The sequence below is a fragment of the Diorhabda sublineata genome, chromosome 6, assembly GCF_026230105.1.
Source record: "Diorhabda sublineata isolate icDioSubl1.1 chromosome 6, icDioSubl1.1, whole genome shotgun sequence".
Lineage (NCBI taxonomy): Eukaryota > Metazoa > Arthropoda > Insecta > Coleoptera > Chrysomelidae > Diorhabda > Diorhabda sublineata.
This window is the reverse complement of record NC_079479.1, coordinates 25,374,191-25,400,878: the sequence shown is the minus strand read 5'-3', so window position 1 is coordinate 25,400,878 and position 26,688 is coordinate 25,374,191. Positions and strand designations below refer to the sequence as shown.

The 26,688-nt window shown below is 32.7% G+C and overlaps 1 protein-coding gene across 1 annotated transcript in view; it reads right to left on the bottom strand.

Moving 5' to 3' along the window:
- The window catches only part of LOC130445862 (uncharacterized), a 52,953-nt gene that overhangs the window by 4,786 nt on the left and 21,479 nt on the right, over positions 1–26,688 (bottom strand). The window contains exons 3-5 of the mRNA XM_056781749.1: positions 19,829–20,077; positions 19,594–19,685; positions 18,725–18,777 (exon numbers count right to left, since the gene is read on the bottom strand). Of these exons, the coding sequence (XP_056637727.1) occupies positions 18,725–18,777; positions 19,594–19,685; positions 19,829–20,077 (394 nt within the window). The remainder of the gene's footprint in view (positions 1–18,724; positions 18,778–19,593; positions 19,686–19,828; positions 20,078–26,688) is intronic.

The following is a 26,688-nucleotide window of genomic DNA, read 5'->3' as shown; positions in this document are numbered from 1 at the left end:
GTATAGTCAAATATCATAAAAATATGATTTTTTTAAGCGATTTCAACTATATTACTAATTTTCGTTAGGGTAAAAGAGAAATCACTTGAAGATCATGATAAAATCATATAAAATAATAAGTAGGAGATTTTTGTATTGTATATATATGTTTAAATAACACGTTTTCTGTATATTTTTATATAAATAGGTATATTTAGCATCTTTAATTAAATAGACAACATACGCGAAGAATGCATTGCGGACATAAACATATTCTATGGTTAACGTTGACCTCTTTGGAATTCAATAAAGTCTTACTGTCAATTAAATTCCAAATAGGCGTACGTTCGACTGGAAATTAACAATCGCGAATTACCATAACTATCTTACAAACTCAATTTTTGATTGTCTTGTTTATTATTGGTAATTCAGTTTATGACACTAACTAACTGAGTAGGTACATTATTTGATATTCTGACGTATTGAAATTCTTTTAGATTTTGTTTTTATTACTCATTCAAAATATATGATCTTATATTTATTAAAAAATAGTCAAATACATATTAAATTATTAGTGCTAAGCTTGAAAATAGACTTCTGGAAAGTAAACTTTATTTGTTATAATTTTAACAAATTAAAATTTTATAAAATGTCAAAAATAACTAAAAACCTTCGACAGCCCAAATCTGATTGTAACATTGTAAAGACTAGAATTAGTGGTTTTGCTATTATAGTATTATAAATACTATCTGTGAATCACTCAGTGATAAAACCTAGATGGTACAACATAAGATACAACAAAAATAATATTTTTCCATGGATTAACCTGACAGGGTCCCGAAAAAACGTTCACTTTTGTATTGCTTATTGCGCGAACGCAGCGAATCTGCGCGAGAGGTATTGCAATTTGTAGCAATTAACAAAAATGATAATTCGGCGGGTCTAGCGCGTAGAAAATTCTGCAATATTTTCAATATTCGACACTTAAATGATACACCAGGTACTCGATTGATAAGAAAATGGGTCGATACGTTTGAAGAAACTGCATCAACATTCGATAAACAAATATCCGGTCATTCAATGTTTTGAGTGTTCTTGACAAGACTGAATAGTCTATTAGGTAGCACGCTGTTACTTTGATCGTGCATATATTAGCAACGTTAACGATATTAATGGACACGTCAACAAATGAAATTGCCGCTACACCACTACATTCGTCTAAAGTAACCGTATGGGCTGCGATGTTAACGCGAGGAATTATAGGCCCTTACTTTTTTGAAGAGGAGAGGGTACGCACAGTTACAGTGCCTTCAGAGCGTTATGTTCAGATATTAGACGATTTCTTCGTGCCTGAGCTCCAAAAATTTAATAGTTATAACCAAAAAGCGTGGTTACAGTAGAACGGACCAACTTCATATATGTCCATTAGATCCCTGCCACGAGTTCGCGAAATTTTTTCTGGCAAATTGATATCAAAGAGAGGTAGCCTCCACGCAGTCCCGATTTACCGACTATGGACTTTTTCTGTGGAGTTAGATCTAATTTAAAGTTCAAACTAGCAAACCAACTTCTCTAGCACAATCAAAATGAAATATCAATGGCAGCCATCACGGAGAATATCTGCCGAGCCGTCAAAGGCAATTCTGGTACTTGATTAAATGAATACCGTGAGCACAACGATTTAGATTTGGACGATGTTATTTTTAAGACATAAATTCCCAACCAATTTTTTCAATAAACTCCCTACATTTTTTTAAATTATTTTTTAAATTGTCAGATTTCTTTTAAAACACCTTGTACATTATCGAAATATTCCATTAAACTAAAATTTAATATACCCAAAAACAATTGAGTAATATTATATATCAAGTAACATCTAATGATTGTAACACTGTTTACATAAGACAAACATCTCAGTTTTTGGAAAAAAGGTTAAAAGGTCATTGATGAAATCCTAAGTCAATTGCTTTTTAACAAGAAAGTTACAGTTTTTTTATTATTTTTTGGCATTTGTTTCTGTTTAGTCTTTCGGTACCACGTATATACAAAAGCTCTACCACAACTTCACGTCCGGTGAACATGAAGTACACATTAGGTTAGGTTATATTTTCGCTCATAAAATATCAACAAATTACTATAAATTTATCCCTATCCATGGTAGTTATCCGAACATGAGATGGGATGTTATGATTAATGAGTTGGTAATACGTATTTTACTTAACCTCCAAGTAAGAAAATGGTTAACCAGAATTGAATATTTAGATATCGATAATCGTGGAAATATGATTAGTTTATAGAAGTATTTAGTATCATATTTCTTGGAAGGTTTTGGGACAAAATTTATATACGATCCTTATAGTAACCCAGATTAAAATTTGAAACCACATCCATGTGGTTAATAGAAGGTCTAATGTCTCAAGAGCCTCCACACGTTCAGCTTTTGAGTCTGTGCTTAAAGTTGAATGTCTATTCGAACACTCGAACATCTTTGCCACCTTCTTTAATTTTTTTTTGTAAATTCCAAAATTTTTGTTGCAGAAAATAGAAAACAAGTTCAATAATCCTTGTAAACATTCACGTAGAAAGAAAACAAAGACGATTAAATCTAATAAACAAAGTCCATGAATCTTCCATCATCTTTTAGAATAAGACGATGAATTTATATTTAAATTACGTTTACAACATATTTAATAACGTAATTTTTTTGTATAAAAGTACTTACAAGAAAATATGTATTATGTTAAAATCTTTGTAAGTACTACCCACATACACGTGGTTTTATAATAAAGTAAATAATTACCGACTTCCCATCAAAATCGGGGAATATTTCAGTCGATGACCATATGTTTTGATAATTAAATTGATGCAATGTATATATACTTCACTAAATGAGTTGATTTCAAAATTGCAGTTTATATTTGATTATAAATATTTCGTCATTAAATTGTGATTGCCGAAAAAGTGATATTATGAAAATAGGACTACAAAAATTAAAATAATAATAATAGACAGTTTAAAAAGTGTCATGGTCGAAAAATGAAGCAAGAGGGAGATGAAGGACACAAAAACTATTTCATAAAATAATGAAGAACCCGAGGTAAAACAAATAAGTAAAGGGGAATATCACTCAACATAAAGATGCTGAAAAGACCAGAATCAGCGAAAAGTTACCAGTGCACTGAACAAGGTACACATCCAAGAAAGATGACCGATTTATTGTCAGCACAACGCTTAGTTATCGAGCCTTCACTGGTATGTCATGTCCAAGAAGAGAAACGCGAGGTCAGCTACTAGTCCCAAATTAACCCCAGCCCACCGAGCAGCAGAACGCGTTAATTGGACTGACTAACAATGGGGTTCCGTTTTTTTTTTCAAACGAAAGCAGATTGTGCCTGGATGGTAGCGATATAAGGGGAAAAGTCTACAGAAAACCTGGAGAAAGATTCGCGCAATGTTACATAACAGAAAACGTGAATTTTGGAGGAGGTTCCTGAATGGTTTGAGCGGTTATTTTAATGGAAGCAAGAACCTAGTTAGTTTCTATTGAACCTGGCGGTGGAGCGATACATAGAAGAAATTTGAGGGGATCATTTCGTTCTCTGCAAAAACTAATGCGACAGTATTTACAGGATGTCGAAAATGCCGCTATGGATTGGCCAGCATGTAGCCCGGATTTTAACCAATCGATTATTTATGGAATAAACTTAAAAGAAGACTTCAGGATAAAAATCCTGCACCAACCACGAAATCGAAGCTCAAAACTAATTAATGGGATAGCATCGAAAATAATTCAGTAAAAAAACTTATTCGATTCATGAAAAACCGATTAAAAGTTATTATTAGGACAGGGAAAACACTGTATATTGATAGGATTAATCCAAATAAATTATAATTTTAGCTTGTTTTTTCATTACTGTTAATTATAAATTGTTTTCAGTATTTTACATTTTCCAAACAAATACCTGTATAACAACATACTAGGACTAATAGCTTTGAGATGCTAAAATCAGAATGGAAGCTACAGATTTTTCTGCTAGAGACTTTTAACCGCGAGTATGCAACTTGAATCGATTTTTTTGCTAACGAGTGTATTTAAGATTTTGAGATAAATCTTACAATTATGGATCTATGTGTATTCAAAAGAAGTATTTCTAGTTTTGTTATCTAGAAGAATCGAAACGAAAGTTGGAGACATCGTTATTAAAGATTAAATTCCGTACGTGATGAAATCTTTATTTTATAAGTTTTGAATAACTCAAGTTCACAGTTTTTTAATGGATTATTCGTAAAACTCGATGTGTTAGAAAGTTTTATACCACCATTAAAACTTTTTAGCGGTGTTCATACCGATATTCACCCGAAATGGAAGTTTAACTTTTTTGTTGTGATATGAATTGTAGCAAATATTGATAGTCTTGGAAATAAATCACAAAACCTAGGATGCAACAAAGTACATTCGATTCGGGAGAACATCAGGAAACTTTGTGACAATAATTATGAATAAAAATTGGATTTGTGCAGAGAAATAATTGATTTCTCGGAAAATATTGCTCGGAGTAATTTATATTCTACTACTCGTGAGTTTTAGATATCATTGAACATATATATTATGACAGAAAAGGTCTATTATGTACTTGGTGTCCAGGATGGCCATCATCTATTTCATCTACTGAAGTCCCGGGGAAATTCATTATAGAATTGGTCGAATATAAATATCCCGACGGTTTTCGAGGTTGCTGAACACTATTTTTGTACTTAGCGACCTCGATAAACGTCTAGAAAATCTATAGTAGTCCAATTTGAGGGGACTCCAGGAGACGACGTATAAATCTGCCACATCGGGCATAAGGTTTTCATAAACCTTTTCTGTCATAATATTTATGCTCAGCGACCTCGGAAACCCCCCAAGTATTGAAATTATATACATCTCTGACAATTTTTCCGAGTTATAACCATTCCAGGAGCACTTCTCAAAATACATTTTCCCCCTGTACAAATATAATTTCCATTTTTTATTCATAATTTTTGTTCACAAAGTTTCCTTAGGTTTTTCAAACCCAATTAATCGTGATCCCTTTTACTGCTCAGAAACTTCTAGGTTTTGTCCTTTATTTCATCGTCGTAAATTTTATTGCAAACTAACATATGAACATTTTCAATATTGTTGTTATCAACATCCAAACATTTATTAAGTCGTGTGACAAATTTTTGTATACTATCAGTAAAGAACTGACCGTTAAACCACTTGTTTGCAAATCGTTTGCAATTTACATAGTTCTTCCTCTATTTGGAAGCTTACATCAGATTCGCGCACTTTTATCATTCATGACATATTTTTCGGCAGATTTAGATGCAACTCAAGTGAGTCTAAAAGCATAGCAAGCTTCTGAAATATTTTACTACGAGCAGTTGCTCTCACGAAGTACTATGAATGCTTTTGGTTTCGATATAAAGATTTTGATGAAGATATCTTAGTCATTCATGATTTGATTGTAATTTTCAGCAACAATAGTGAACGTATGAATATGATGGAACAATACTTTTTTCTTAAAACGTCTCAACAAATCAACATCACATTAGCCAAGGCCGAAAATTGTTTATATTGGTTGCAAAAATTTCCTCAGGAGCACGCAGTGGATTTCAAATGTGCTGTCTGTAGGCTATTCATCTTTTACCTCCTCTACTGATATCTAAAATTCGCTACCTACGATCACAATTATTTGAACCACATTTTTTATTAATAAAATTGCTACTTCAAGATTTGAGAAATGAAGTTTCGTGTAATTTCTGTAAAAAACAAATCCTTCTACAAGCACGGTATCGAGAAGCTAGAAAGGTTGTATTACTTTTGAATTACATTGATGAATAAAATCAATTTTTGGCACAAAATTTGTTTTTCTTAGATAGTCACACGACTAATTGAGTGATGTGTTAACTTGGATCCATTGCTTCGATTGTATCATTGTGTTTGGGGAATGTTAATGAGGCCAAATTCATCTACTGGGACATATCAAAGGAAAAACTCACTAGAATCATGTTTGATACATTAGTTAGAATTTTTATTGAGAGAGAGCAATAGATTAGTCTTGAGCAATTGTAGCACCCACCTTGTGGGAGGCTATCTCTTAACAAAATGACCTCCAGAAGCTCCTATAAAACTCAGTGAAGAGGAAGGAGACTACACGCGAAAATGTCACGCGAACGAGGATCTGTCAAAATGACAGGGGGTGGTGGAATGTCCTTCTACGTATCCATCCGTGGATTTATCTGGGGATTTCTAACGCGCGCGCACGTGTGTGTGCGTGTACCTTGTAGATAGTTTTTTTATATATAAATGCTATATAATCAAAGTTTTATATTTATTCCAAATGATATAAAAAGTTTCTAAAGCTCAAATTCAGTTCTTAGAACACAAAGAGAAATAATTAGAGATTCATTTTATTTTTTCTTTCTCTCGAATGCATTCTTTTCTCAGTTTAAAAGGAAATTTTCAAAGGAAATCCTTTCCGGATAGATTGGATTAGACGACTCAATTATTCAAATGATTGATAATTGAAGTTTTTCTGTAATTAATCACTATTGGAAACTCTAAAAGTGTTTCAATTACGTTTTGAAACATAAATTCGGAAGTGAACTTTTTAATTTTCAATAAAGTCGTTTCGGTGTAACAAATAAGCGAACAGATATTTTATAATTCGGAAAAAAACTGGCGTCGGAAGCAAAAATCCATATCTCACCCTTAAGGCAAGCAACCCCTCGCTATTATAACTCGTAGAGCGAAAAAGTAAATTTTAAGAAACCCTCGGCGTCCCTTCGTAGTAGCCCTGCTGTTTATTCGTTTTGATTTCAATCATTGTCGTATCAGATATTTGTAGAACGACTGCAATTAAATAGGCAATTTATTTTTTTATGTGACTACGGATTTTTTAATCTCAACCGCGATGTAATTAAAAAGTGACTGGAATATAATTTCGGCCACATTTATTGCACTTCCAACCGGCGATTTATTGTTAATGAAACTCATTATTCCTTCCATGTACTTAAACTACTGTCGCGACATTAATACAATCTATCCTGCCACAAAATAAGGAAAAATTATGCTACAAATTTCTGTTTATACAATAAAGATAATATTTAATACTTAAAAACATGGAATAACAAATAATAACCACTTTACTCGCTATGAATTACGTTTTCTAAATGATAAGTGTATTCCATGATTTCGACCATTACTGTAAATATATATTTTATAGAAAAATCGCCAAAAAGAAATAAATAAATTAATAAGCCTTTTTTTGTACGTCTGGGGTGACCGTAGAATAATTTATACAACATAATATGGAAACTTTCCTCTATCCATATTATATTTTTCCAGCCGCGTTTGATCATTAGTTTCCTCTCAATTCAAAGTGTTCTTTTTTGATTCTATAAGCTCTGTACAAGTGTTTTCTTGATATAAAATGTTCAAAGAGAATTGAAATAACGTGGCGCATAAGTAACACAACCGCACAGTGCGTACGCGCCCTAATCCATCAAGATCGTTCGAATGATTACGAACGACGGCGAAATCATCAAAATAACAGTTTGGAATAGGAAAAACGTGAACCTTGATCACAATGTTACGGACAAGGAATGTTGAATTTATTAGTACCAACTCTAAACAAATCATCACCGTCATGAGCACATGATCCTGACTAAAAACAGTTTCTTAGATTACCACAGGATGTTCTATAAGAAGTTTTTAGTACCTGGATAGAGTGTAGTTTATCGTAAAGATTTCAAAATAGGGTTTTGGAAATTTTTGACCGGCTGACTAAAGTACAGAAAGGGCAATCGAAACACCAGATGAAAAAACTTTAGCTAATAAGGTAAAAAAGACAATATCTACATATGCAGCCCTGTAGTATGTTCCAACAAAAAAGAGATACATAACTTACGAAAACGAAAATCTACAAATCAGTAGATACTACTACCAATGCTGATCTATGGCTGCGGATCCAGGACGTTAAACAACAAATTGAAGCAAAAAATATCAACACGTGCAATGACGTCACTGAGAAAAATATCAGGGGTGTAGAGAGCGATAAACAAAGAGAAGAGAAAATGCATATACAGAAGCAAATGGAGACCGGTTAAACAGGAAGCAAAAATAGAATTAAATAGAGAAGATATATAACCTCTACATTCATGATAGAAAAATTTGGGAATAAGTATTATAATACCTCCAAATTATATCTAACATCTTCTGATTTTTTTCTCAAATATATCTTCTGTATTTATTTAGTCAAATGCCTTCTCCAAATTCATAAAACATGTAGCAATTCCCTATTTATTATGGATTTATTAATTTCTCACTCAATTGTATAATTGTATTCAGCCACTTTGTGAGTTCTCTTCGGTGACTTCTTATCTCATATCTTATGCTTTTCTTTATTATTTGTGCTAGTATGTACCACAATTTTATATATACTATAATTTATACCAATTTTCTGATGTTTTGTCCTGCTACATTACCTCATTTAGATATTTTGTTAGTTTATTACCTTTTCATGCATATATTTTGTATCTTCCTATCTTTTAGTTTCAATTGCTTCTACTACTTAATCTTTTTTTATCCTTTCTTATCCTAACCTATTTCTATCGTCTCTTCCTTATTGTAACCATTCATTAGCTGTTTGAAGTATACTCTAATTCGTTGTCTTTCACATTCATCATATTATACTTCTTATTTTTCCTTAATGGGTTTTAAAACGATGTCGGCTTTATATATTTAAATGAACATAAATATTGCAATTACCGCACGTCTTTAGCACTCACAATAGCTTGCTTACGTCACCAGCGCCGATCGAGTTTCGCTCGCCAAGTTTTAGCAGGATCCACAACCCGTTTTTCTGTTTTACCATCTTACCGCGACGTATCGTATTAGTCGTATTTGTTGTCGAAGCCTGGATAGAAATTGTATTGTTCTAGAATCTATCAGCATCACTGCACCAAATAGAGTATCCCTAAGGGAGAAAAAATACGGAAACATGGTATGTAGTATAAGGGGCAGTGAGAGGAATACTGTTTTATCAAGTACAAGTAATCGGTTTTGTGGTGAAGATGTTTTCTAGGTAAGTAGGTAGGCACCCTCGGTTTTTTAGAAGCAATAATTTTTAAAATTGACATTTCACATGGAACAAATATGATCCCTAGTGTCAAAAATAAAATCGTCTGATTTTCATAACGAAATCGTCAAAATGTAGTACATCTATATTCTTTTTATAGAAACACTTTTTACGTAAGTTGGTTGACACATTTTGCTACTTATCAAGCATTAACTGGATCGAATTGGTATCTCAAAATTGAGAGGTACCGTGAACATAAAATCTTGTTTTTGCCTCTCGAATATGTAATTCTATCGATCTGTCTGTCCATCTGGTTCATCCCGCGGATTACAAGGGAATCTATTTGTTGGGCAAGTTGTCTGAGGAACCACGAAAAAACTCCTACTCCAATTTTATCAACGAATGAACTCTTTGTCGTCAAAATAGCACTTCAGTCAGTAGCATTTTGTCAAACAGGTGGCCAATCTCCTACACAATCGGCGCTGATGATGTAATACCTATTTGGAATGGATCTCGAACGGTATAAAATAAAGCCAGACTTCTAAACTTCGTAAGTTTGTTAATACTAATCCTATTGACCTAAAATTAACACCATTCCTCTTGTAAAATTTTCTTTAAAAAAATAATACACTTTTTCGAATTCTCCAAGCCGGTTGTTTTGGTGTTACATAATTTGATAATTTTTCCATTCTTTTGGTGTCCGAGTTTCATGATTTTTCATTTATTTGAAATAATACTTTTTACTTTTTGAATTCATTTGTCTAAGTATTTCATTTTTCTTTTAAATTATTAGTTATATTTCTTCTACATCCTTCCTTGTCATTTTATTGTTTATTTAATAGTCCACTCGACACTTTCCAAAGGATTTTCAAAGCTTCTCCATTTTTCTCCTGCCCTTTCTACCTTCTCTTCTTCGTTCGTGAGATTTAATTAATAATTTTTGCCGCAACTCTGTATAAAACTTAATTTATTTTAACGTACAATTCTTTTAACCTTTCTAGGTCAGTCTGTGTGTATCCATTGTGGGTGTTAGGGACCTAATTCAATTTGTCATAAATAAATTAACTCATTTGAAACTTGAATCATGACAGCAATTAGAAAATCTGTCCAAATTATAAGTCGCAGTGTTTAAAACAGGAAGAGTTATTAGGCGGATGTGACGTAGTTACTAATTATAGTGTGAACCATGCTTAACAGATATAATTAGTATTTTAATAGGGATACAGTAGTTAAGATAATTATTTTAACAATTTACACTGTATGAATTGTGATGGTAGGTACTCCGGAGGCGGTTCTGGAATGTCATTTTAAAAATACGACGAAGTCAAAATGTTATTGTGACCCTCGTTAACTACGAAATGTTAATTTGGAAGAGACAGATAACCAATTTAATACGATTACTTTGCATAAACGTCTCTTATTATCTGATCTTAACAGTGGATCTGGCATTATTTATTTTATATTAATTAGATTATTAAACTTCTCTATGGGACTGTGTTTTGAATAACTATCATCAGTAATTACATCTAAAATGTTAATATTAATTATACAAGGTGTCTCAAAAGAAACTTCAACACATTTAAAATAAAACTATTTTAAGATAAACAAGGAGTTTTCTGACAAAAAAGTTTGTTATTTAATAAATTATACCTCTGCATAAAGGAGGAGATGAAAATCGAGCATCGAATTATTGCCCAATTGTACTCCTTCCCACATTATCTATGATCATAGAAAGATTGGTCAAAAAGAGGCTTTTATCATTTCTGTTTACTTACCATCCATCAGTTTGAGTTTTTAAGTAACAAATGCACCAATGATGCCATATTCTCCCTCCTTAATAATGTCTACTCCAGTCTAAATAGCAATCACTCCACTGCAACAACTTTTTGTGATTTTTTTTCGATTTCAGGTGAACACCTTTCGCATGGTTGAAGTCATACCTTACCAACAGATGTCAGTTTGTAAGGGTTGATATAACGATGTCTTCTTGCAAGCCAATACAATGTGGAGTGCCACAAGACTCAGTACTAGGCACTATTTTGTTTCTTCTTTTTATAAACGACATCGCTTATCTAGACATCAGTTGGAAAATATGTCTATTTGCAAACGAGACTAGTTTCTCTTGGACACATCCTGATTTCACCACACTTCATAGGACTATATCTAATGACTGAATTTGTAAAATCCTTAGAGCTTGATGTGGACAATTCCTTGAAAAAGGAGTTACATATTGCCTTATCTAAAAAATTAAGTTCCACCTTCTTTGCGCTTTCCAAAGAACTGAACTCATCTCCTTCATTAACATTCTATTATGCCCTTCTTGAGTCGCATCTCCGATATGCCCTTCCCTTTTTGGGGTACATGTGGTGCGACTTAATTTGAGCGAATCTTCAAACTACAAAAGAGAGCACGAACTAAACAACAGAGCTCACTGCAGGGACTTCTTTGAAAGATTCAAAATTCTGAATCTTCCTTCTTTATTCATCTTTGATTCCGTTTGCCTAATTCGTAAGCACGCTTCTCCAATTTCAGAAAGGACGTTGCACGACTATCCACTTAGGAACGCGTAGCACGACCTTTACCTACCTACTCCACGCTCAGAATTAATTAAGGTCTCAATATTTTACAATGCAAAAAAATGAACAATCACTTGCCAAATGAAATCAAATCGATATCATCTTTTCTTGCATTCCGTAATAATTTGAGGGCAATTCCAGACATGTTGCATACTGGTTTAATCTTGCTATGGACTTATATAATAATTATTACCTATTATTATTATTATTATATTTGTTTTTAAGTTTTTACAAGCTTTTGTCTACAAATTGTAACAATTTTTGGCCCATAGAGCATTTCTCTCTCTCTCTCTCTCTCTCTCTCTCTTTCTTTCTATCTCTCAACATTGCTTGGGAATTTATTTCTTAAAAATAACATGGAACAAAAGTAAACCGTTGCGCTAACGACAATCATTGTTTATAATGATGGCTTGACAGGTATTCTCCGTGATAGCTTTCTTTTCCTGGCGAATATTTTAGTTTGTTTGTGCCAGAGAAGTCGCTTTGTTAGATTTCACTTAACCCTACAGGAAAAAATCCATAATGACTAAATTGCCTAGAATTAGGCTACCGATTGGCATACATCCCGCGGTCTACCATCCCCAGAAATTCTTGTTGAACTATAGTTCATAGTAGGACATAGGGAGCTGAAATACATATGGTCCTGTCATACCAAACCTACCAATAGACGATGTCTTCCAAAAAGCTTGGTTTGAACATTTTAACGTACTGGACGAATTGAAGGCTTGCTTGCTTGGTAAACAGTTTCTTTTCCCTCTTCCACCAGTGGGATTCCATGATTCCCAAGCAATTCAATTATTTTAAGGTATTCTTCATAGAATCCTGATGCGTTCAAGCTATTTATCAATGTATCAGTTGGCTCTTTTATTCAAAATCACCAGTCTCTGAAAGTGATATGTACCTTCATACTCATGCCTTATGACCATAATGTCGCATAAACTCACTTATTCAAATGCTTCGGTGAGGTTTATGAAACGAATATATGGGGAAATTACGAGTTCGTATCATATTCCATTGCTTGCCTCACTTCTGAAAATTGGTTGAGCCTCTTGTTCCCATTACTAAATATAGCTCTAGGCATTAGGGACTTATATACTGTTAAAAAACCAGAGTTATAACTTTTAAGAACATCGCTATAAAGAATTATTTCAATCTAATCGTTTCCTCATGTTATCTCTGAAGGTTTATATTGTGTAACATTTTTTTGTCGACATTCATTTCAATTGTCATGTCTCGTATAAAACAATTATTATACTACTGATCATAATCTTAATTTAATTCATTTTAATTCGAAACCGCCTACAAAAAGCCTTCATAATCACAATGGAAATAAATCACACAACCCTTCCGCGTGGAAACAACGCGAAAATTCGACTTTATTACAATTTAATCTTGACGATAACAGAATATCAGCTTTAAAACTCAAATCTGTTCAAACAATATGACAGTGGTTAATTAGAAAGTAAAAGACCTATTAACTCAACCCTTCTCTTTGCTCAACAAGTGGTTGAAAGGGTTGGCGAATGTTAATTCAACAATTAGCCCTCGAGTCGTGCTTCACTCGTAATTAAGAGCAATTAAACGCGGCAAGTGGTGAAATCTCGGTCATCGAGCCGTCGCCGGTGCTATTTTAATTAGGGCTTTTCGCCACAGTTTTGAGAAAGATCCCCGTCGACGAAAATGTAGGGGAATTTCTCGCCAACAACATTTAGAAAATCAGATGAACTAAGACAGGAATTTTCTTTGATCTTTTTCGTAGTTATGCGACCAAGAAAATTCATTTAAATGGAACATGTTAAAGTTGTTTTCGTTCGAAATTCACACAACGTTCCATTGAATTAGTTAATATAATTTTACATCAAAGAAATTAGTGAAAATGGGATTTATTAGTAAATTTTGGGGAAAAAATAGTTTTTCCTAGTTTGGTTAGCTCAAAAATTGCAGTTCTACTAAGGTTACTTTGATCGGTTCACATTTTATTGTAAATTTCTCAAATTTCTGAAATTATTTTGAGGAAAACTTCGAATTGGTAGAAATATTTTTCTGAAATAAATTTAGTCAATGCTGCTATTTTCCACAATTAATTTGGCTAACGTTTTTAAGTCAAATTTATTTAAAAAAAGTTGTTTTTAAACTTACTCCAGTCAAAATATTTAGTCTCCACATTTTATTTGGTCAAAAAGTCGCATCAACGAGTTTATTTTGTTTAAAATTAAATTTTCATGCATTAGTTTTGTTAAAATTGGTTGAACAAGTTTTAGTATGGTCAAAAAGTGGCTCTTATTCCTAATAAATGGTCAAAGTTTTGTACTTTACAATGTATTTTGGTCGAAAGTGCATTTTTTGAGTAAATTTTACTTAAAAATTGAGTTTTTACAAGTTTGATTATCGAAATTTGGTTTTATAATTTTAGTTATGTCAAAACATATAATTTTCGTGGAAATTTATGTTTCTACGTTACAGATTCACTAATTAATTATATTAAGTTCAAAAACACGCATTTCTGAATATAAATTGATAAAAATTTGACTAATCTTTGCTTTTGGGAGTTAATTCGTTAATAATCTGTTTTTACGAGTTTTTTTGGTCAAAATTGAGTTTTTTAAGTCTCGGTTGATACAAATTCGCACCATTTGTAAACGTTTGCCAAATATGAGTTTTTAAAATAAAATTTAGTTAAAAATGTATATATCTGTTCTCCACTGTTTTTATGCATTTGTTTTATTAAAATTAGTTAATACAAGTTTTATTGTGGTCAAAAATATCATTTTTAGATTCTAAATCATCAAAATGTCGTATTTTACAATTTATTTTCATCCAAAGTGCATTTTTGAGTTAATTTTACTTAAAAATTGCGTTTTTCTAGGTTTAATTAGCGAAATTAGTTTTTCTAATTTTAGTTGTCGAAAATTGTGGCTTCACTATGCTTAATTTGGTCGAAATTCATGTTACTTTTAGTCAAAAGTTCATTTTCTGAACTAAATTTGATCAAATTTCCACTCATCGTACTTCGATTCAATGAAAGTTTCATATTTCTGATATAAATTTATCAAAACAAGGATCTCTAAATTCGATTTGTGGCTTTCTAAGTGAAATTTAATTGATAAAAACAATTTTTACTCTTTTCAATATGCTTCATTCAGTCAAAATAAACATCACATCTTTGTTTATCAAAAATTGGCGTCTATTTTATTTTGATCAGAATCTTACTTTATTAAATTAATCAAGTCATAATCGCTTTTAGGCACAAATCGAATTTTCTACGCCCAATTTCATCGAAAATTTATTAGAAAATGTACTTCTTCTATTCATTTTTGACAAAATATCTATTATTACTTTCAAACTCTCCAAAGCTTCGTATCAACTTGATTAACTCAGTTAAAATCATTGTTACAAATAGTTTTTGATCAAAAATCACATTATTCACGTCTTATGTTGTCAATAATTCATATTTGTAAATTTATTCTCATCAAAAATGAGTTTTTGAGTAAATCTTAGTCATGTATATGTAGTGATAATCATGATTCAGTTTTTTTGATGTTGATGTTTAATCCCATGTTTTGGCTATGTCCGCCTACTATATTAATTAGTTGTTGTAGGTCATCTATATTATCTGTAATCAGTACTGTGTCATCGGCGTAACGTATGTTGTTGACCCAGACTCCATTGACTTTGATCCCAATGTCTCTATCTTCAAGTGACTCTCGAAAGATGGCTTCAGAGTATATATTAAACAGGAGCGGCGACAATATACAACCTTGAAGTACTCCTCTGCGAATCCGAACTTGCTCAGTTAGACCATGATTTTCTTTGACTTGCGCTTTTTGATGCCAGTACAGATTTTCGATACAACGAATGTCGTTTTCGTCCAAATCCAATTTTTTAAGGAGCTGCATAAGTTTATGATGTTGAACTTTATCGAAAGCTTTTTCGTAGTCTATGAAGCATAGACAAACATTTTTTCTTTGGTCATAGCAGTTCTGTGTTGCGACTATTGCCTCTCTTGTACCTAACCCCTGTCTAAATCCAAATTGCGAGTCGCTTATATTATTATCACATTTTCTATATAATCTCTGATGTATTATTTTTAGGAATATTTTTAGAGAGTGGCTCATAAGGCTAATTAGCTTATGATCTTCACACTTTCTTGAGTTCGATTTTTTTGGGATGGGAATAAAAACTGAAGATAGCCACTGTTCAGGGTAATGACCAGTATCATATATCTTGTTGAACAGCTTGTGAAGCACTCTAATCCCCCTTTCGTCCAGTAGTTTCAGTATTTCTGATGGTATTTCATCTGAACCAGCTGCTTTATTGTTTTTAGCGACTAGTACAGCCTTTTCTACCTCTTCTTTGGTAATAGAAGGTCCAGTTAGACATTCTTCTGCATCGAGTTCTCTGGTCTGGGCTGGTCTATTGTCGTCAAAAAGTTTTTCTACATAGTCTTCCCATATCCTGTATTTCTCATGATCTTCCATAACTATCTGGTTGTCCTGGTTGGTTATTATACCCAGACTTCGTTTTTTAAATATACCAGCGGCTTCCTTTAATCTTTTATGGAGGTTGAAATCATCGTGTCTTCGTTGCAGTTATTCTATTTCGTTGCACTCGTTTTTAAGCCATTCATTTTTTGCATTTCTAATTTTTGATCTTATGAGTCTCTTTAAGTCTCTGTACTTATTTATGTCCTTTTTTAGTTTTCTACGCTCATCCATTAAGAGCAAAATTTCATCGGTCATCCATTTTTGTTTTTTATTTTTAGATTTGAATCCTAGAACACTTTGTGAGGTATTTCTTAAAACACTTGCTATTTCTACCCATACTTTTGACGGGTCGTCCTCTTCGACTGTGGAATCTAACTTCTGTATCTGAGAGTTTAATCGGTTGGTTAATATGGATTTAATGGTTGGACTATGCAGTTTATCTAGTGCTATAATATATAATAATATATTGCATCATTTTATATACACACAACTATTCGATGCTCCACCTATGTCACTTCAAAAAGTTATTCATTTTCTATCTATACCGTCGTTATGCGATTTCTTGCATCAACTAATCAAATACGTTATCAATAATAAACAAGTGATAATGGCCTGTTGATATTTGATGTTTTTACAATATTAAAATAATTCCTTTCATCAAATTCATTCTCATATAAATACGACAATGATTATATTTATACAAAATGAGGGAATGTGTGAATGTAAATAGAAATTCTTATTTTTATTAGAACCTGTATAAATATTAACTTTTGATTTCATAAGTTTTCTACGCCTTTCAATATATATTTCGTGAAAAAAAAAGAAATGAGCACTTGGGGCGCAGTAGGACTAATCCACTCAACATACTACTGGGGAAATAACACCAGAAGAAGTTCTGAGAAGGCATTAGCTAGAGCAAATTTTAAAAGAGGCTCTAATAGAACAATGCTTCCTGATTGGACACCTCAAGCAAATCGAACTTAAGGAAAAAGGCGATTAAAGATCATGCGGATTAAAAGAAGATTTCCAAGCACTACAGAACTTCAGAGGTTAATTCACTAAAAACATAAAAAATTAGTTATAATTCGTGAAAAGCAATTGCTATTCTAAATCAATACTATAAGATCTGCACATTTCTTATCTGTATATGTGTTTCAATTCTACATTAATCGTTAAAAATAATTCGAGCAATATTTTGATGGCAATTCCAATTTTTGCCTTTTTCTAGCATTATTTGCTGCGTATTTATCTGGTAATATACTTAATAAATTCCTACACGTTCTTACTGGAATATTGGTCAGAAAGCAGGAATAGCGGGATCAGGATCAATAATTTAAAGCTAAGGCCGCGGGTTCTTTTTTTAAGAGAATAAGGACTCGAGGGTGTGCTTTCGTGACTCATTTTTTTCCTACCCTTATTAAGGGGTGGCGAATATCTGCACATAAAAAATGCAACCCCTATGAAACATCCTTTCTAAATTATATCGGGAAGACTTTAAAGGAGAACGAGAGCAAATTAATTTATATATGAATCCGAGGAGAGGAAAAAGAAAGAAAAAAAATACTTATCAGCAGTAACGTCAGCATTATTAACGATTATTTTGATTGGGGATTGTTATTGTGAGAGATAATGAGAATTTTTTGATTGTTTGGGGAAATAATATGATTGGGGATTTTTTTGCCAACAATGATTTTTCACCGTCTATCCAAAAAGATAATTTACGAGCTCTACAAACTTCACAATAAAAATTGTTAAGGTGATGATAAAAGAAATCTTTTTGTTATGCTAATACCGCCTTATTTATCTTCTCATGTTGATGTAAAAATAATTTGCACGAAAATCTTTCATTGTACGCTGTTTTTCATTATTGTTTATAATTGCGGTCAGATGAAATAATTGTTTATTATTGAAAATAAACCCTTCAATACTAAAGTTTTGTTATATCAATTTACGATCTTAGCACTTTATAATTCATAAAAGTGAATCCCTATTCAAGTTGGTAGGAAACAGCCCAAATTAAGTACAAATGAGCTTATTCTCCAAAATTTTTTTCATTTGATTGTATTTCAATTATTTTGTAAAAGCAAGCTCAAAGATATTCCACAGATATCCATAGATATAGAGCTGATCTTACATCTAATTGCTTCCACATTCCTCAGCCAAATCAAATCAAAGTTTAATGTCTACTTCATGAACATCTAAAAGACCAAACTGAGTGCTGATTTCTAATCTTGCAGAGTAGTTGCCTAAACAATTGTTTTGGTTACCAGAATTAATAAACATTAACAAATATCTTACTGTTTTTATAATTGCAAATTAAGAAGAAATAATTGTTTAATACATATCAAAGAACAATAAAGAGCTTAGAAATAAAAGCGTAAGGGATATATTGTAGATAATCTTTGATAAATGATATCGTTCAAATTTAGAGCTATAGAAATTAAAATGATGACGTTAAATATATTTCTGCTCACTATTTTCTTTTTCTTTCATAACATCATCAAGTTTACGGTGATTTGTGCAAAAAATATAAATTTGTATCTGACCCTAACGTGCTTAAAAATAAAATATTACTGACCTTTGCTAATGAGGCCAGTATTGGTCCGTAGTCGCATTGAGATGGGTCGTAGGCTGAAATTATGAAAAATTACATCACTCTCTATTACATAATAATGAATATCTTTAAAAGTTTCCACAAAAAGCTATGGATTTTTTTAAGCACGCTAGAGTCGAACTTAAAAAATAAACTTATATTCTAGAGAATAAACAACTACTGAACATGCTTAAAATAAAGCAAAAACTGCAAAGAAAAAACGTATATTAATATATAATTTGAGAGCTGGATATATATTCAATAAAGTAGTTTAAATTTCTTCAATTTCTTAGACCTTTTATATATTTAAAAGTAGTCGAAACGTTAATTCAAAAATTATTAATAAAAAAACTAATTTTATAACAGAAGAGACCTAAAAACAAAACGATCTAAAAACATTAAAAATTTTGTAGTTTATTGAAATAAATAATTGTTGTTATTGTTGTAATTATTTATTTGCACCTCATCAAACAATGGTTACTATACTATAATTACATGCATTTCATATTATTGAATCAGCACCCAGTCGGCTCGCTTTCCTAATTTTTGTTTTTAAATATTTTTGAATTATAAATAATTGAACGTTCTTTGTATAATGAGCAGTTACCGTATCTGGCCAAAACACAAAATTTCCTTCAGGATTCTATTTTTTATGAACCGCATTAATCTAGATATAACTACACTCTTCTTCTTTCTATTATCTTGAGACTTAGTCTTGTTTCTTTTACTATTCAGCATCCAGCTTTCGTGCTATCTCTTGGGAGGTCGGCCCAAAGTCTTGTTGGCTTTTCATCCTTTTCCCATTCAGCCCATCGATATTCCGTGATTCTATCGACGTGGTGTCTCCAATATACCGCCTGCAGTGTCCTGGTGTGGATTGAGTAGTCTCTAGGGCACTAGTAGGTCGTGTCAAACCAGGACAAGGGAGAATAGTTGGTTGACAAAGCTATCAAAAGAGACTCAATGATCAAAATAATACTAATAGAGCCTTGGAAACTAGATGGACTTTATGGGATAACACACTCTTCATCATATATCTACGGTTACATAATTTCCATAAGGACAAATGATATACACTTCTGAACTCACTTTCTCGCCTTTCTGACAATAATGAGTCTTATTATTTGCCGTTTTACTTCCTTCAAAGGTAAAATATGACATCATCGATAATGGTTTCCAAACCTTTAACGAGTGTTGTTTTGATTTGAGTTTTGTTCCATTTGTTGCTTCTAAAAATATTTGGGTAACAATTTTCTTCATTTTGGAACTACATTTTGTTCCTTTTTTGCCCAATTTTCGTAAACTGAATCCCAATTTTTCGCGAGAACCAAGGCTTATCTATTATTTTCAATCGTAATTATCTTATGAAAAATTCTTACTCCTAGTTTTTCATATTCTCACCAAAATCTCTTTATATATAAGAAGCGAGATCAGCTTTCCAATTCTTTATCCGAAACCATCACCATCTTAAGAAATGTAACCTCCTAAGATGTCTACTATGAGGATTGAGTCCACAATAGAAACAATACCCTTGATCATTGATCTTTAGTCTAGTTTTCGTGGTCTCATTGCTAATAAAGTGATAAAGCTGGCATGTACATGGACTCCATACAATCATTGTTTTGGTCCTTCAAGAGTCTACTTATAACATACATGCTTCTTTGGTTGAAATTGTCTAGATTTATCTATTAGAAAATTTTGTGTACTGGTGTGATAGATTTACCACAATCGTTTGACTATTGTCTATCATATAACCGTCTTTAAATGGGAACTTGGCGGGTCAAAATTCTTTTTGAAAGCGTAATCCAAAAAAAGCGAAGGTTGCACCAAAAACATAATGACTATGAATATTTTGAGACTGCGAGGGTAACATATCACTAAATAAGTCGTGTGGCTAACTAGAAAAAACTCATTTTTTTCCAAAAATCGATTCTGTTCATAAATTTAATCTCCTCCAAAAGCAATACAACAATTCCAACCCTTTTCTGTCTTCTCGATGTGGTGCTTGTAGATGGATTGGTTTTTTTCTGCAGTTGGTCAGCCAATACAGCAAATAAAGCATTTCGCTCCTTCTCTCTCTCTCTTATCATTTGAACTGAATAGCCAGTAGTCACTGAGGGCCATTTCTGGACTATACGGAGGATGAGGAAGTAATTCGAAGTGTAATTCGTTCAATTTAACTATATTTGCCATGGACTTGTAAATCTGTCCATTGTTTTGGTGAAACAAAAGTTTTTTCTTCGATATATTAGGCCAGTGTTTAATTAATTTTTTCATTCAAACGACCCAACAACTCTTTGTAGTATTCGCTATTGTTTAGCTGTTTCTTATGGAGATAAACAATATTCCATGCGTATCCCAAAATACTGAAGCCATAATCTTCCCATCTGACTGTTATTCCTTTGGACGCTTCGGACGTAGTTCGATGGCTGCATTCCACTCATATGATGATCGTTTTGATTCCGAAGTGAATGCTTCATCAATTGTCACATATCTATGATAAAAATCTGATTTATTACGTATAAATACTGCTCTGAATAATCGACCCACTTTGAAAAAAGCATTCTCATGGTCAAATAATCATGCATAATTCTAGAGAGACTGCCTTCTGGTATCTTTACGGCTTCAGGTATCTCAAGGAATTTCAATTTACGATTAGATGTAACCAATTTGTGGACTTTTTTATGTTTTCTGGAGTAACCACCTCAATTGGACGACCAGAACGTTCACCATAATCGGTGGCTGTAAGACCACGTTCCAATTCAGGAAAACAATAGTAAATGATTCTTCTCGATGAAACAGAGTCCGGATATCACTTTTGAAGCCACTGCTGAGCTTTTACATTATTTTTTTCCATTAAGATGCAATGATAAATTAACACACGAATTGTTTTGAGTTCATTGTTTTGAATATAACAAAAGTAGCTTCACTTAAATGGGTCTCACTTTTTTCTGACTAATCGAAATGTCATGAAATTCAACACTTTTGAAGCCATACTTCATAAACGTCACAAGGATTTGACATTGGCAGCGCGTGTGTCAGTCACACGACTTATTGAGTGATGTAAAATCTTTTTGATTGGCTTCATTGAAGGAATCCAAAACAACTGTGAATGCGGCATAATACGCTGACTTACTAAGGCAGTTACATCAAAAAATTATAGAAGAAAGGCGCGGCAAAATCAGCCGAGTTACGCGCTTGCTTTATCATAATGCTCCAGTCCACATTGCTTTGCTTTCCAAGGCCACCGTATCCGAAGGGGGTTCCACATATAGACCTGATATGACCTCGCCAGACTATTTCTTGTTCGCAAAGCTAAAGACCGAGGTAATGGGTAAAGGATTTATTAAATTAAATACTGGGTGTTCGAAAATTTTGACATCATAGTTTTACAATGACATGGAAGCTTTAGTGAAGTGTTTGAAAGGTTTGTAGAAATAAAGGGAGAATAATCGCACTCATGGAAGGCACTACGTATTAGGTATATAAATGATATTAGTGACTTTTTGGTATTGAGTAATAAGAAAAAAGTATTTTTAATCAAAAGAAGATTGAAAATATATCTGTATAATTTTTTTTAGTATATATTTGGTCCGGTTTGGTTAATTTAGGTGAAGTTATAATTATGAAAAACCTTACACAATTATTATTATATAAAAGATTGTTGCGTAATTTAAATATGAGTCATTTATATAGTGTGGACTAAAATCTAAATTTTGTCTTTTTAATTATTTAGCATCTACAGATTGCATGAATTATTTATATAGGCCTGCATAGAGAAAGTAGAGTTGATTTAACATAACAAATTTGTTTCATCTACAGGAACCAAGAATTTCGGTTTTTTTTTGGTACGAGGGTTGCCACTAAGATCAGAAAAATAAATTTATATCCCATTAATTAAGTAGAACGTACTTTTGAAGGGAAAACTTTGTTGTACGTCACTGGTACTATTTATAACAATAACCCAACACTCTCTTGTCTGTGCGGTCCAAAAGGGAATAGAAATAATAAAACTGAAATCCATAACTGGCCCGATTAAAAATAAAAGGTAGTTTTGTATACAGTTGACGGTGTTTTTTTGATAGATTCGTGTCAGGGTGTCTTATTCTGTATTGAATCCAGGTAACTACGTAAGGACAAAAGAAGGATTTCATTTCTTTTGTTAATCCCCAAGGTACTGTGGGTGCTCAGGTAAGAAGATAGAGCAAAATTCCAGCCTATTTTCTTCAAAAATTGAAATTTGTACAAGTGATGCGTTATCACTATCGGGTAAATGACAATAAACATGTTTTGTATATGTGTTGAGGATAATTTCAATTATGATAGTGCAATGAGTATCTATGTAGATTTACAAGAATTGATGAAATCGATTGTTTTTTTCCTTAAATTCGGCACTACAATGTGTCAGCAAGTTTCAAAAGAGTTTCTAGCAGTTTCTTTTTGTGCTACAATTTCTAGCTAACATAGATGGCACCACAAATATTAAATCCTTAAGATTGACAATTATCTCTAACCTGCAATAGACACGAATATAAATTGACAGCTGTCTTACTATTAATTTGCAAGTTGTAGCATGTTTAGTGGAGCAACTATTGTTACTTGTAAATAAACGTATTAAGTGTGTTATAAAGCATTACTTTTTAGTAATGAATACTATTCAAACCACAGTTTAGTTTGATGAATGATATTTGAACTTTCCCTCAAAACCACACGTTGAGAAGAAGTGGCCTCGTTTGAAGAATGAGACAGTAATGTTTCGAATTGCTTTCGAATCAAGCTCTATCTCCAGCGACTTTTGCCTATTCTCAGATCTCAAAAAGATGGCCTATCAGAAATTTTGTGCAGATTATAAATTAAAACCTAAAAGTTAAGGTCGAATACAAAACGTTACTGAAAATTGTTAATGCTAAGTATCTAGGTGAACTTTTTGTGAATAAGGGATTCCCGCTGTAGGCTTCGACACTTTTAGCCGGTCATTCAGCACCGTGATACATTTGTTTAGGTGGTAATGGATTCGCTAATTTCATTGTATTGGTACAGTTGAATTTACACGTATTTCTTATCGGCCCTAGACCTTACATTAACATTGTACAATATATTTTATTTTACAATAAGATTGAATGGCACTTAGAATCCAAACGATCAGTTAAATTGCACAATAAACGAACTGCTGCGCAATATTTTCGAGTTTACTCGTTGAATAGTGTTTATCCCGTGTGCAATGTGCGTAAAGCAACTTGTCCGAACAAGATTTAGCTTCTGCTTTAGTTGTGTTGCTTGTGGTTGAACGTAAACGTAAACGAACACGTCGGTGGTTGAAACATTGGTACAGGAAAAGGCAGAAATACACTCACGAAAATCTTTTAAAAGATTTTATGATATCTGAGGAAGCAGACTTCAAAAATTTTGTACTACTGAACTTCGAACAATTTCAAAATCTACTAAAATTGGTCACGTCATTAATTGAAAAAAAATACAATAATAAGGGAAGCAATACCATCTTTTCAACGGATTTCAATAACATTACGGTATCTAGCGACTGGAAATTTGAAGTTTCATAGTGCTATTTCTCCACAAAGTCTTTCGTTAATAAGTATGGAAAGCATCACTTTTTTAGCATGGTCATGATATTCCTTACTCTTGACATTCCACAAAAATGGCAGTTCTCTGTACAATTGGATACATTCGACGATAAACTCTATTTTTTTAACTTTTTCATTCTGTTTTTCCGCCATTATGCACGCGCGCGTATATTCCTCGTCAAGACGAAACACAGACTAAAAAATATTGCCCAATACTGACCCTAAAAAATTCAATCGAAAAATATGGTACAATAAAAATTAAACTCACTCAAACTTTTGTTCAATTATTGTGCAATCTTCAATATTAACGCTAAACTGTCTATAATGTTGCACAATTCGTGATATTGCGCAATAAAATTGATTGTCTAGGTGCTTAGATACTTTCCCATTTTTTGCTCAACTTTATTATTATCTATACGATGGTTGTTACTTAGGTTTTGAAATATATCAACACATATGTTAAATCTGGTGCTGCAATCATGAAGTTTGAAATTTTTAATGGTGAACGTACTCACAACGTGTTGTCACACGATTACTATTTGAGTAGTTTACAGATACTTGAAACATTCATCTTGGTCAAAAAATGAAACCATGTCGTAAAAATTTTCGTGCGATGATTTTCTATGACTTCGACGTGGACTAAACCAACATCAATGTGCCTATCAACTCGCCTCTATGAATTTCGTGAAGGTTGTTCAAAATCGGTCAAAAATTCAATTGCGGTGCTTTACAAAACGTCTATAAGATCGTGATCTATGCATATGAACTCGAAACTGAATAACAATTGACTGTATGAATCTTTAAAGACCAGCCAAATCCAACAAAAGTTATCTGCACACGAAGCAGTTCGAAGCGAATTGTCTCCAGTTTTTTAGGAATAACTGAATCGTTCCATTAGAACAGCATGGAACAGTCAATTCTGAATGATACACCAAGATTTTTTTTGTCAGAAATAATCGAAAGAATCAGGGAAATCAATCGCAGAAGACGACTCATTCTACACTACGATTATGCGAGCTCTCACAGATCAGCTCAAACAAAAACGTTTTTGTCAAAACATCGAATTGATGGGTCATCCGCCGTACAGTCCTTGTTTAGCACCCAATGATTTCTTCTTATACCAGTAGATCAAAAATAAATTACGAGGTGAACGTTTTTCTACACCTGAAGAAGCGGTTGATGCATTCAAATCACATGTTTTGTGGGTACCTCAATCAAAAATTGATCTAAATAAAGAAGATTTTTTAAAACAATGAAGCCATATCCAATTAACAATATTTTTTTTCTATCTATCTCAAAACTTGAGTAGTACCCCTCGTATTATTAAGAAAAAAATTCATTTTTTTAAAAGTTTGCTTCTCCTTTAAATTTACCAAACATCGTTTCTGATAGAATAAATTTGTATTTGATTCATCTTTTCGATTTAGATGCATCGCCAGGATAACTTCGGCATTATTAGGAAGAAAATACAAATTCGAACCCTATTTAAAATTCCTAGCACGGCATTTCGCGATATATGAAATCCTTGCAATTCAAATGTAAAATGTAACATACAGCACCGTAATCTAAACAGCGTACAGGCGCATAGCCACTCCTGGGGGCATCGCTGGAAATATTCGAAAACGAAAAAATACAATCTCCCTATGAAGCGAAGCATGTAATGAATTTCAGTTCTCCATATCATGTACGGGATTTTCTCGCGACTTCTGCGCCCTTCTCCGTACCCTATCCGGTCCTCACAACGTTCCGACTCGCTGGGATCTTGATCTCGAATACATTGACATATGAGATGCTCTAAATTGAACTCAAGATACGCTAAAATCCCCGCTGCCTTCTCTAACGTCCCACTACCACCCTTAAAACCACCCGTTTTAATATCGAAGAAAGATTTTTGTACATTAATTGCTGATTTTCTTTTTCATGAAATTCTTCAATTTCCACACGGTGGAAATTGAAGAATTTCAATATTAAAATATATTTTTGCCTCTGTGATTATCATGTTAGTTTCGATGAGGTAAGGACACTACAAATAAAAAAAAAACAGTCGAATTACTTTGCTTAAACACGTACCAATCCTTAGAAAGCATTTAGACAATTTTTTATTATAATAAATTGAATTAAATAATCGTCTCCATGTAAATTTAGATTTCATCACTAGAATTTTTACCGAAAACGAAAGAAAGATCTATATTGAAACGCTTGAAAGGTTTTCATCGATCGTGTTCAATGCACTGAACCTTAAGACATGAAATTTATAAATTCACTCGCTTTTTTATTATCATATTTACCTCCATGTAACTTATGGTTTTGCACAAAAATATTTTATAGATTGATTGTTGGGGTAATGACAATAATTTAGAGAAGACC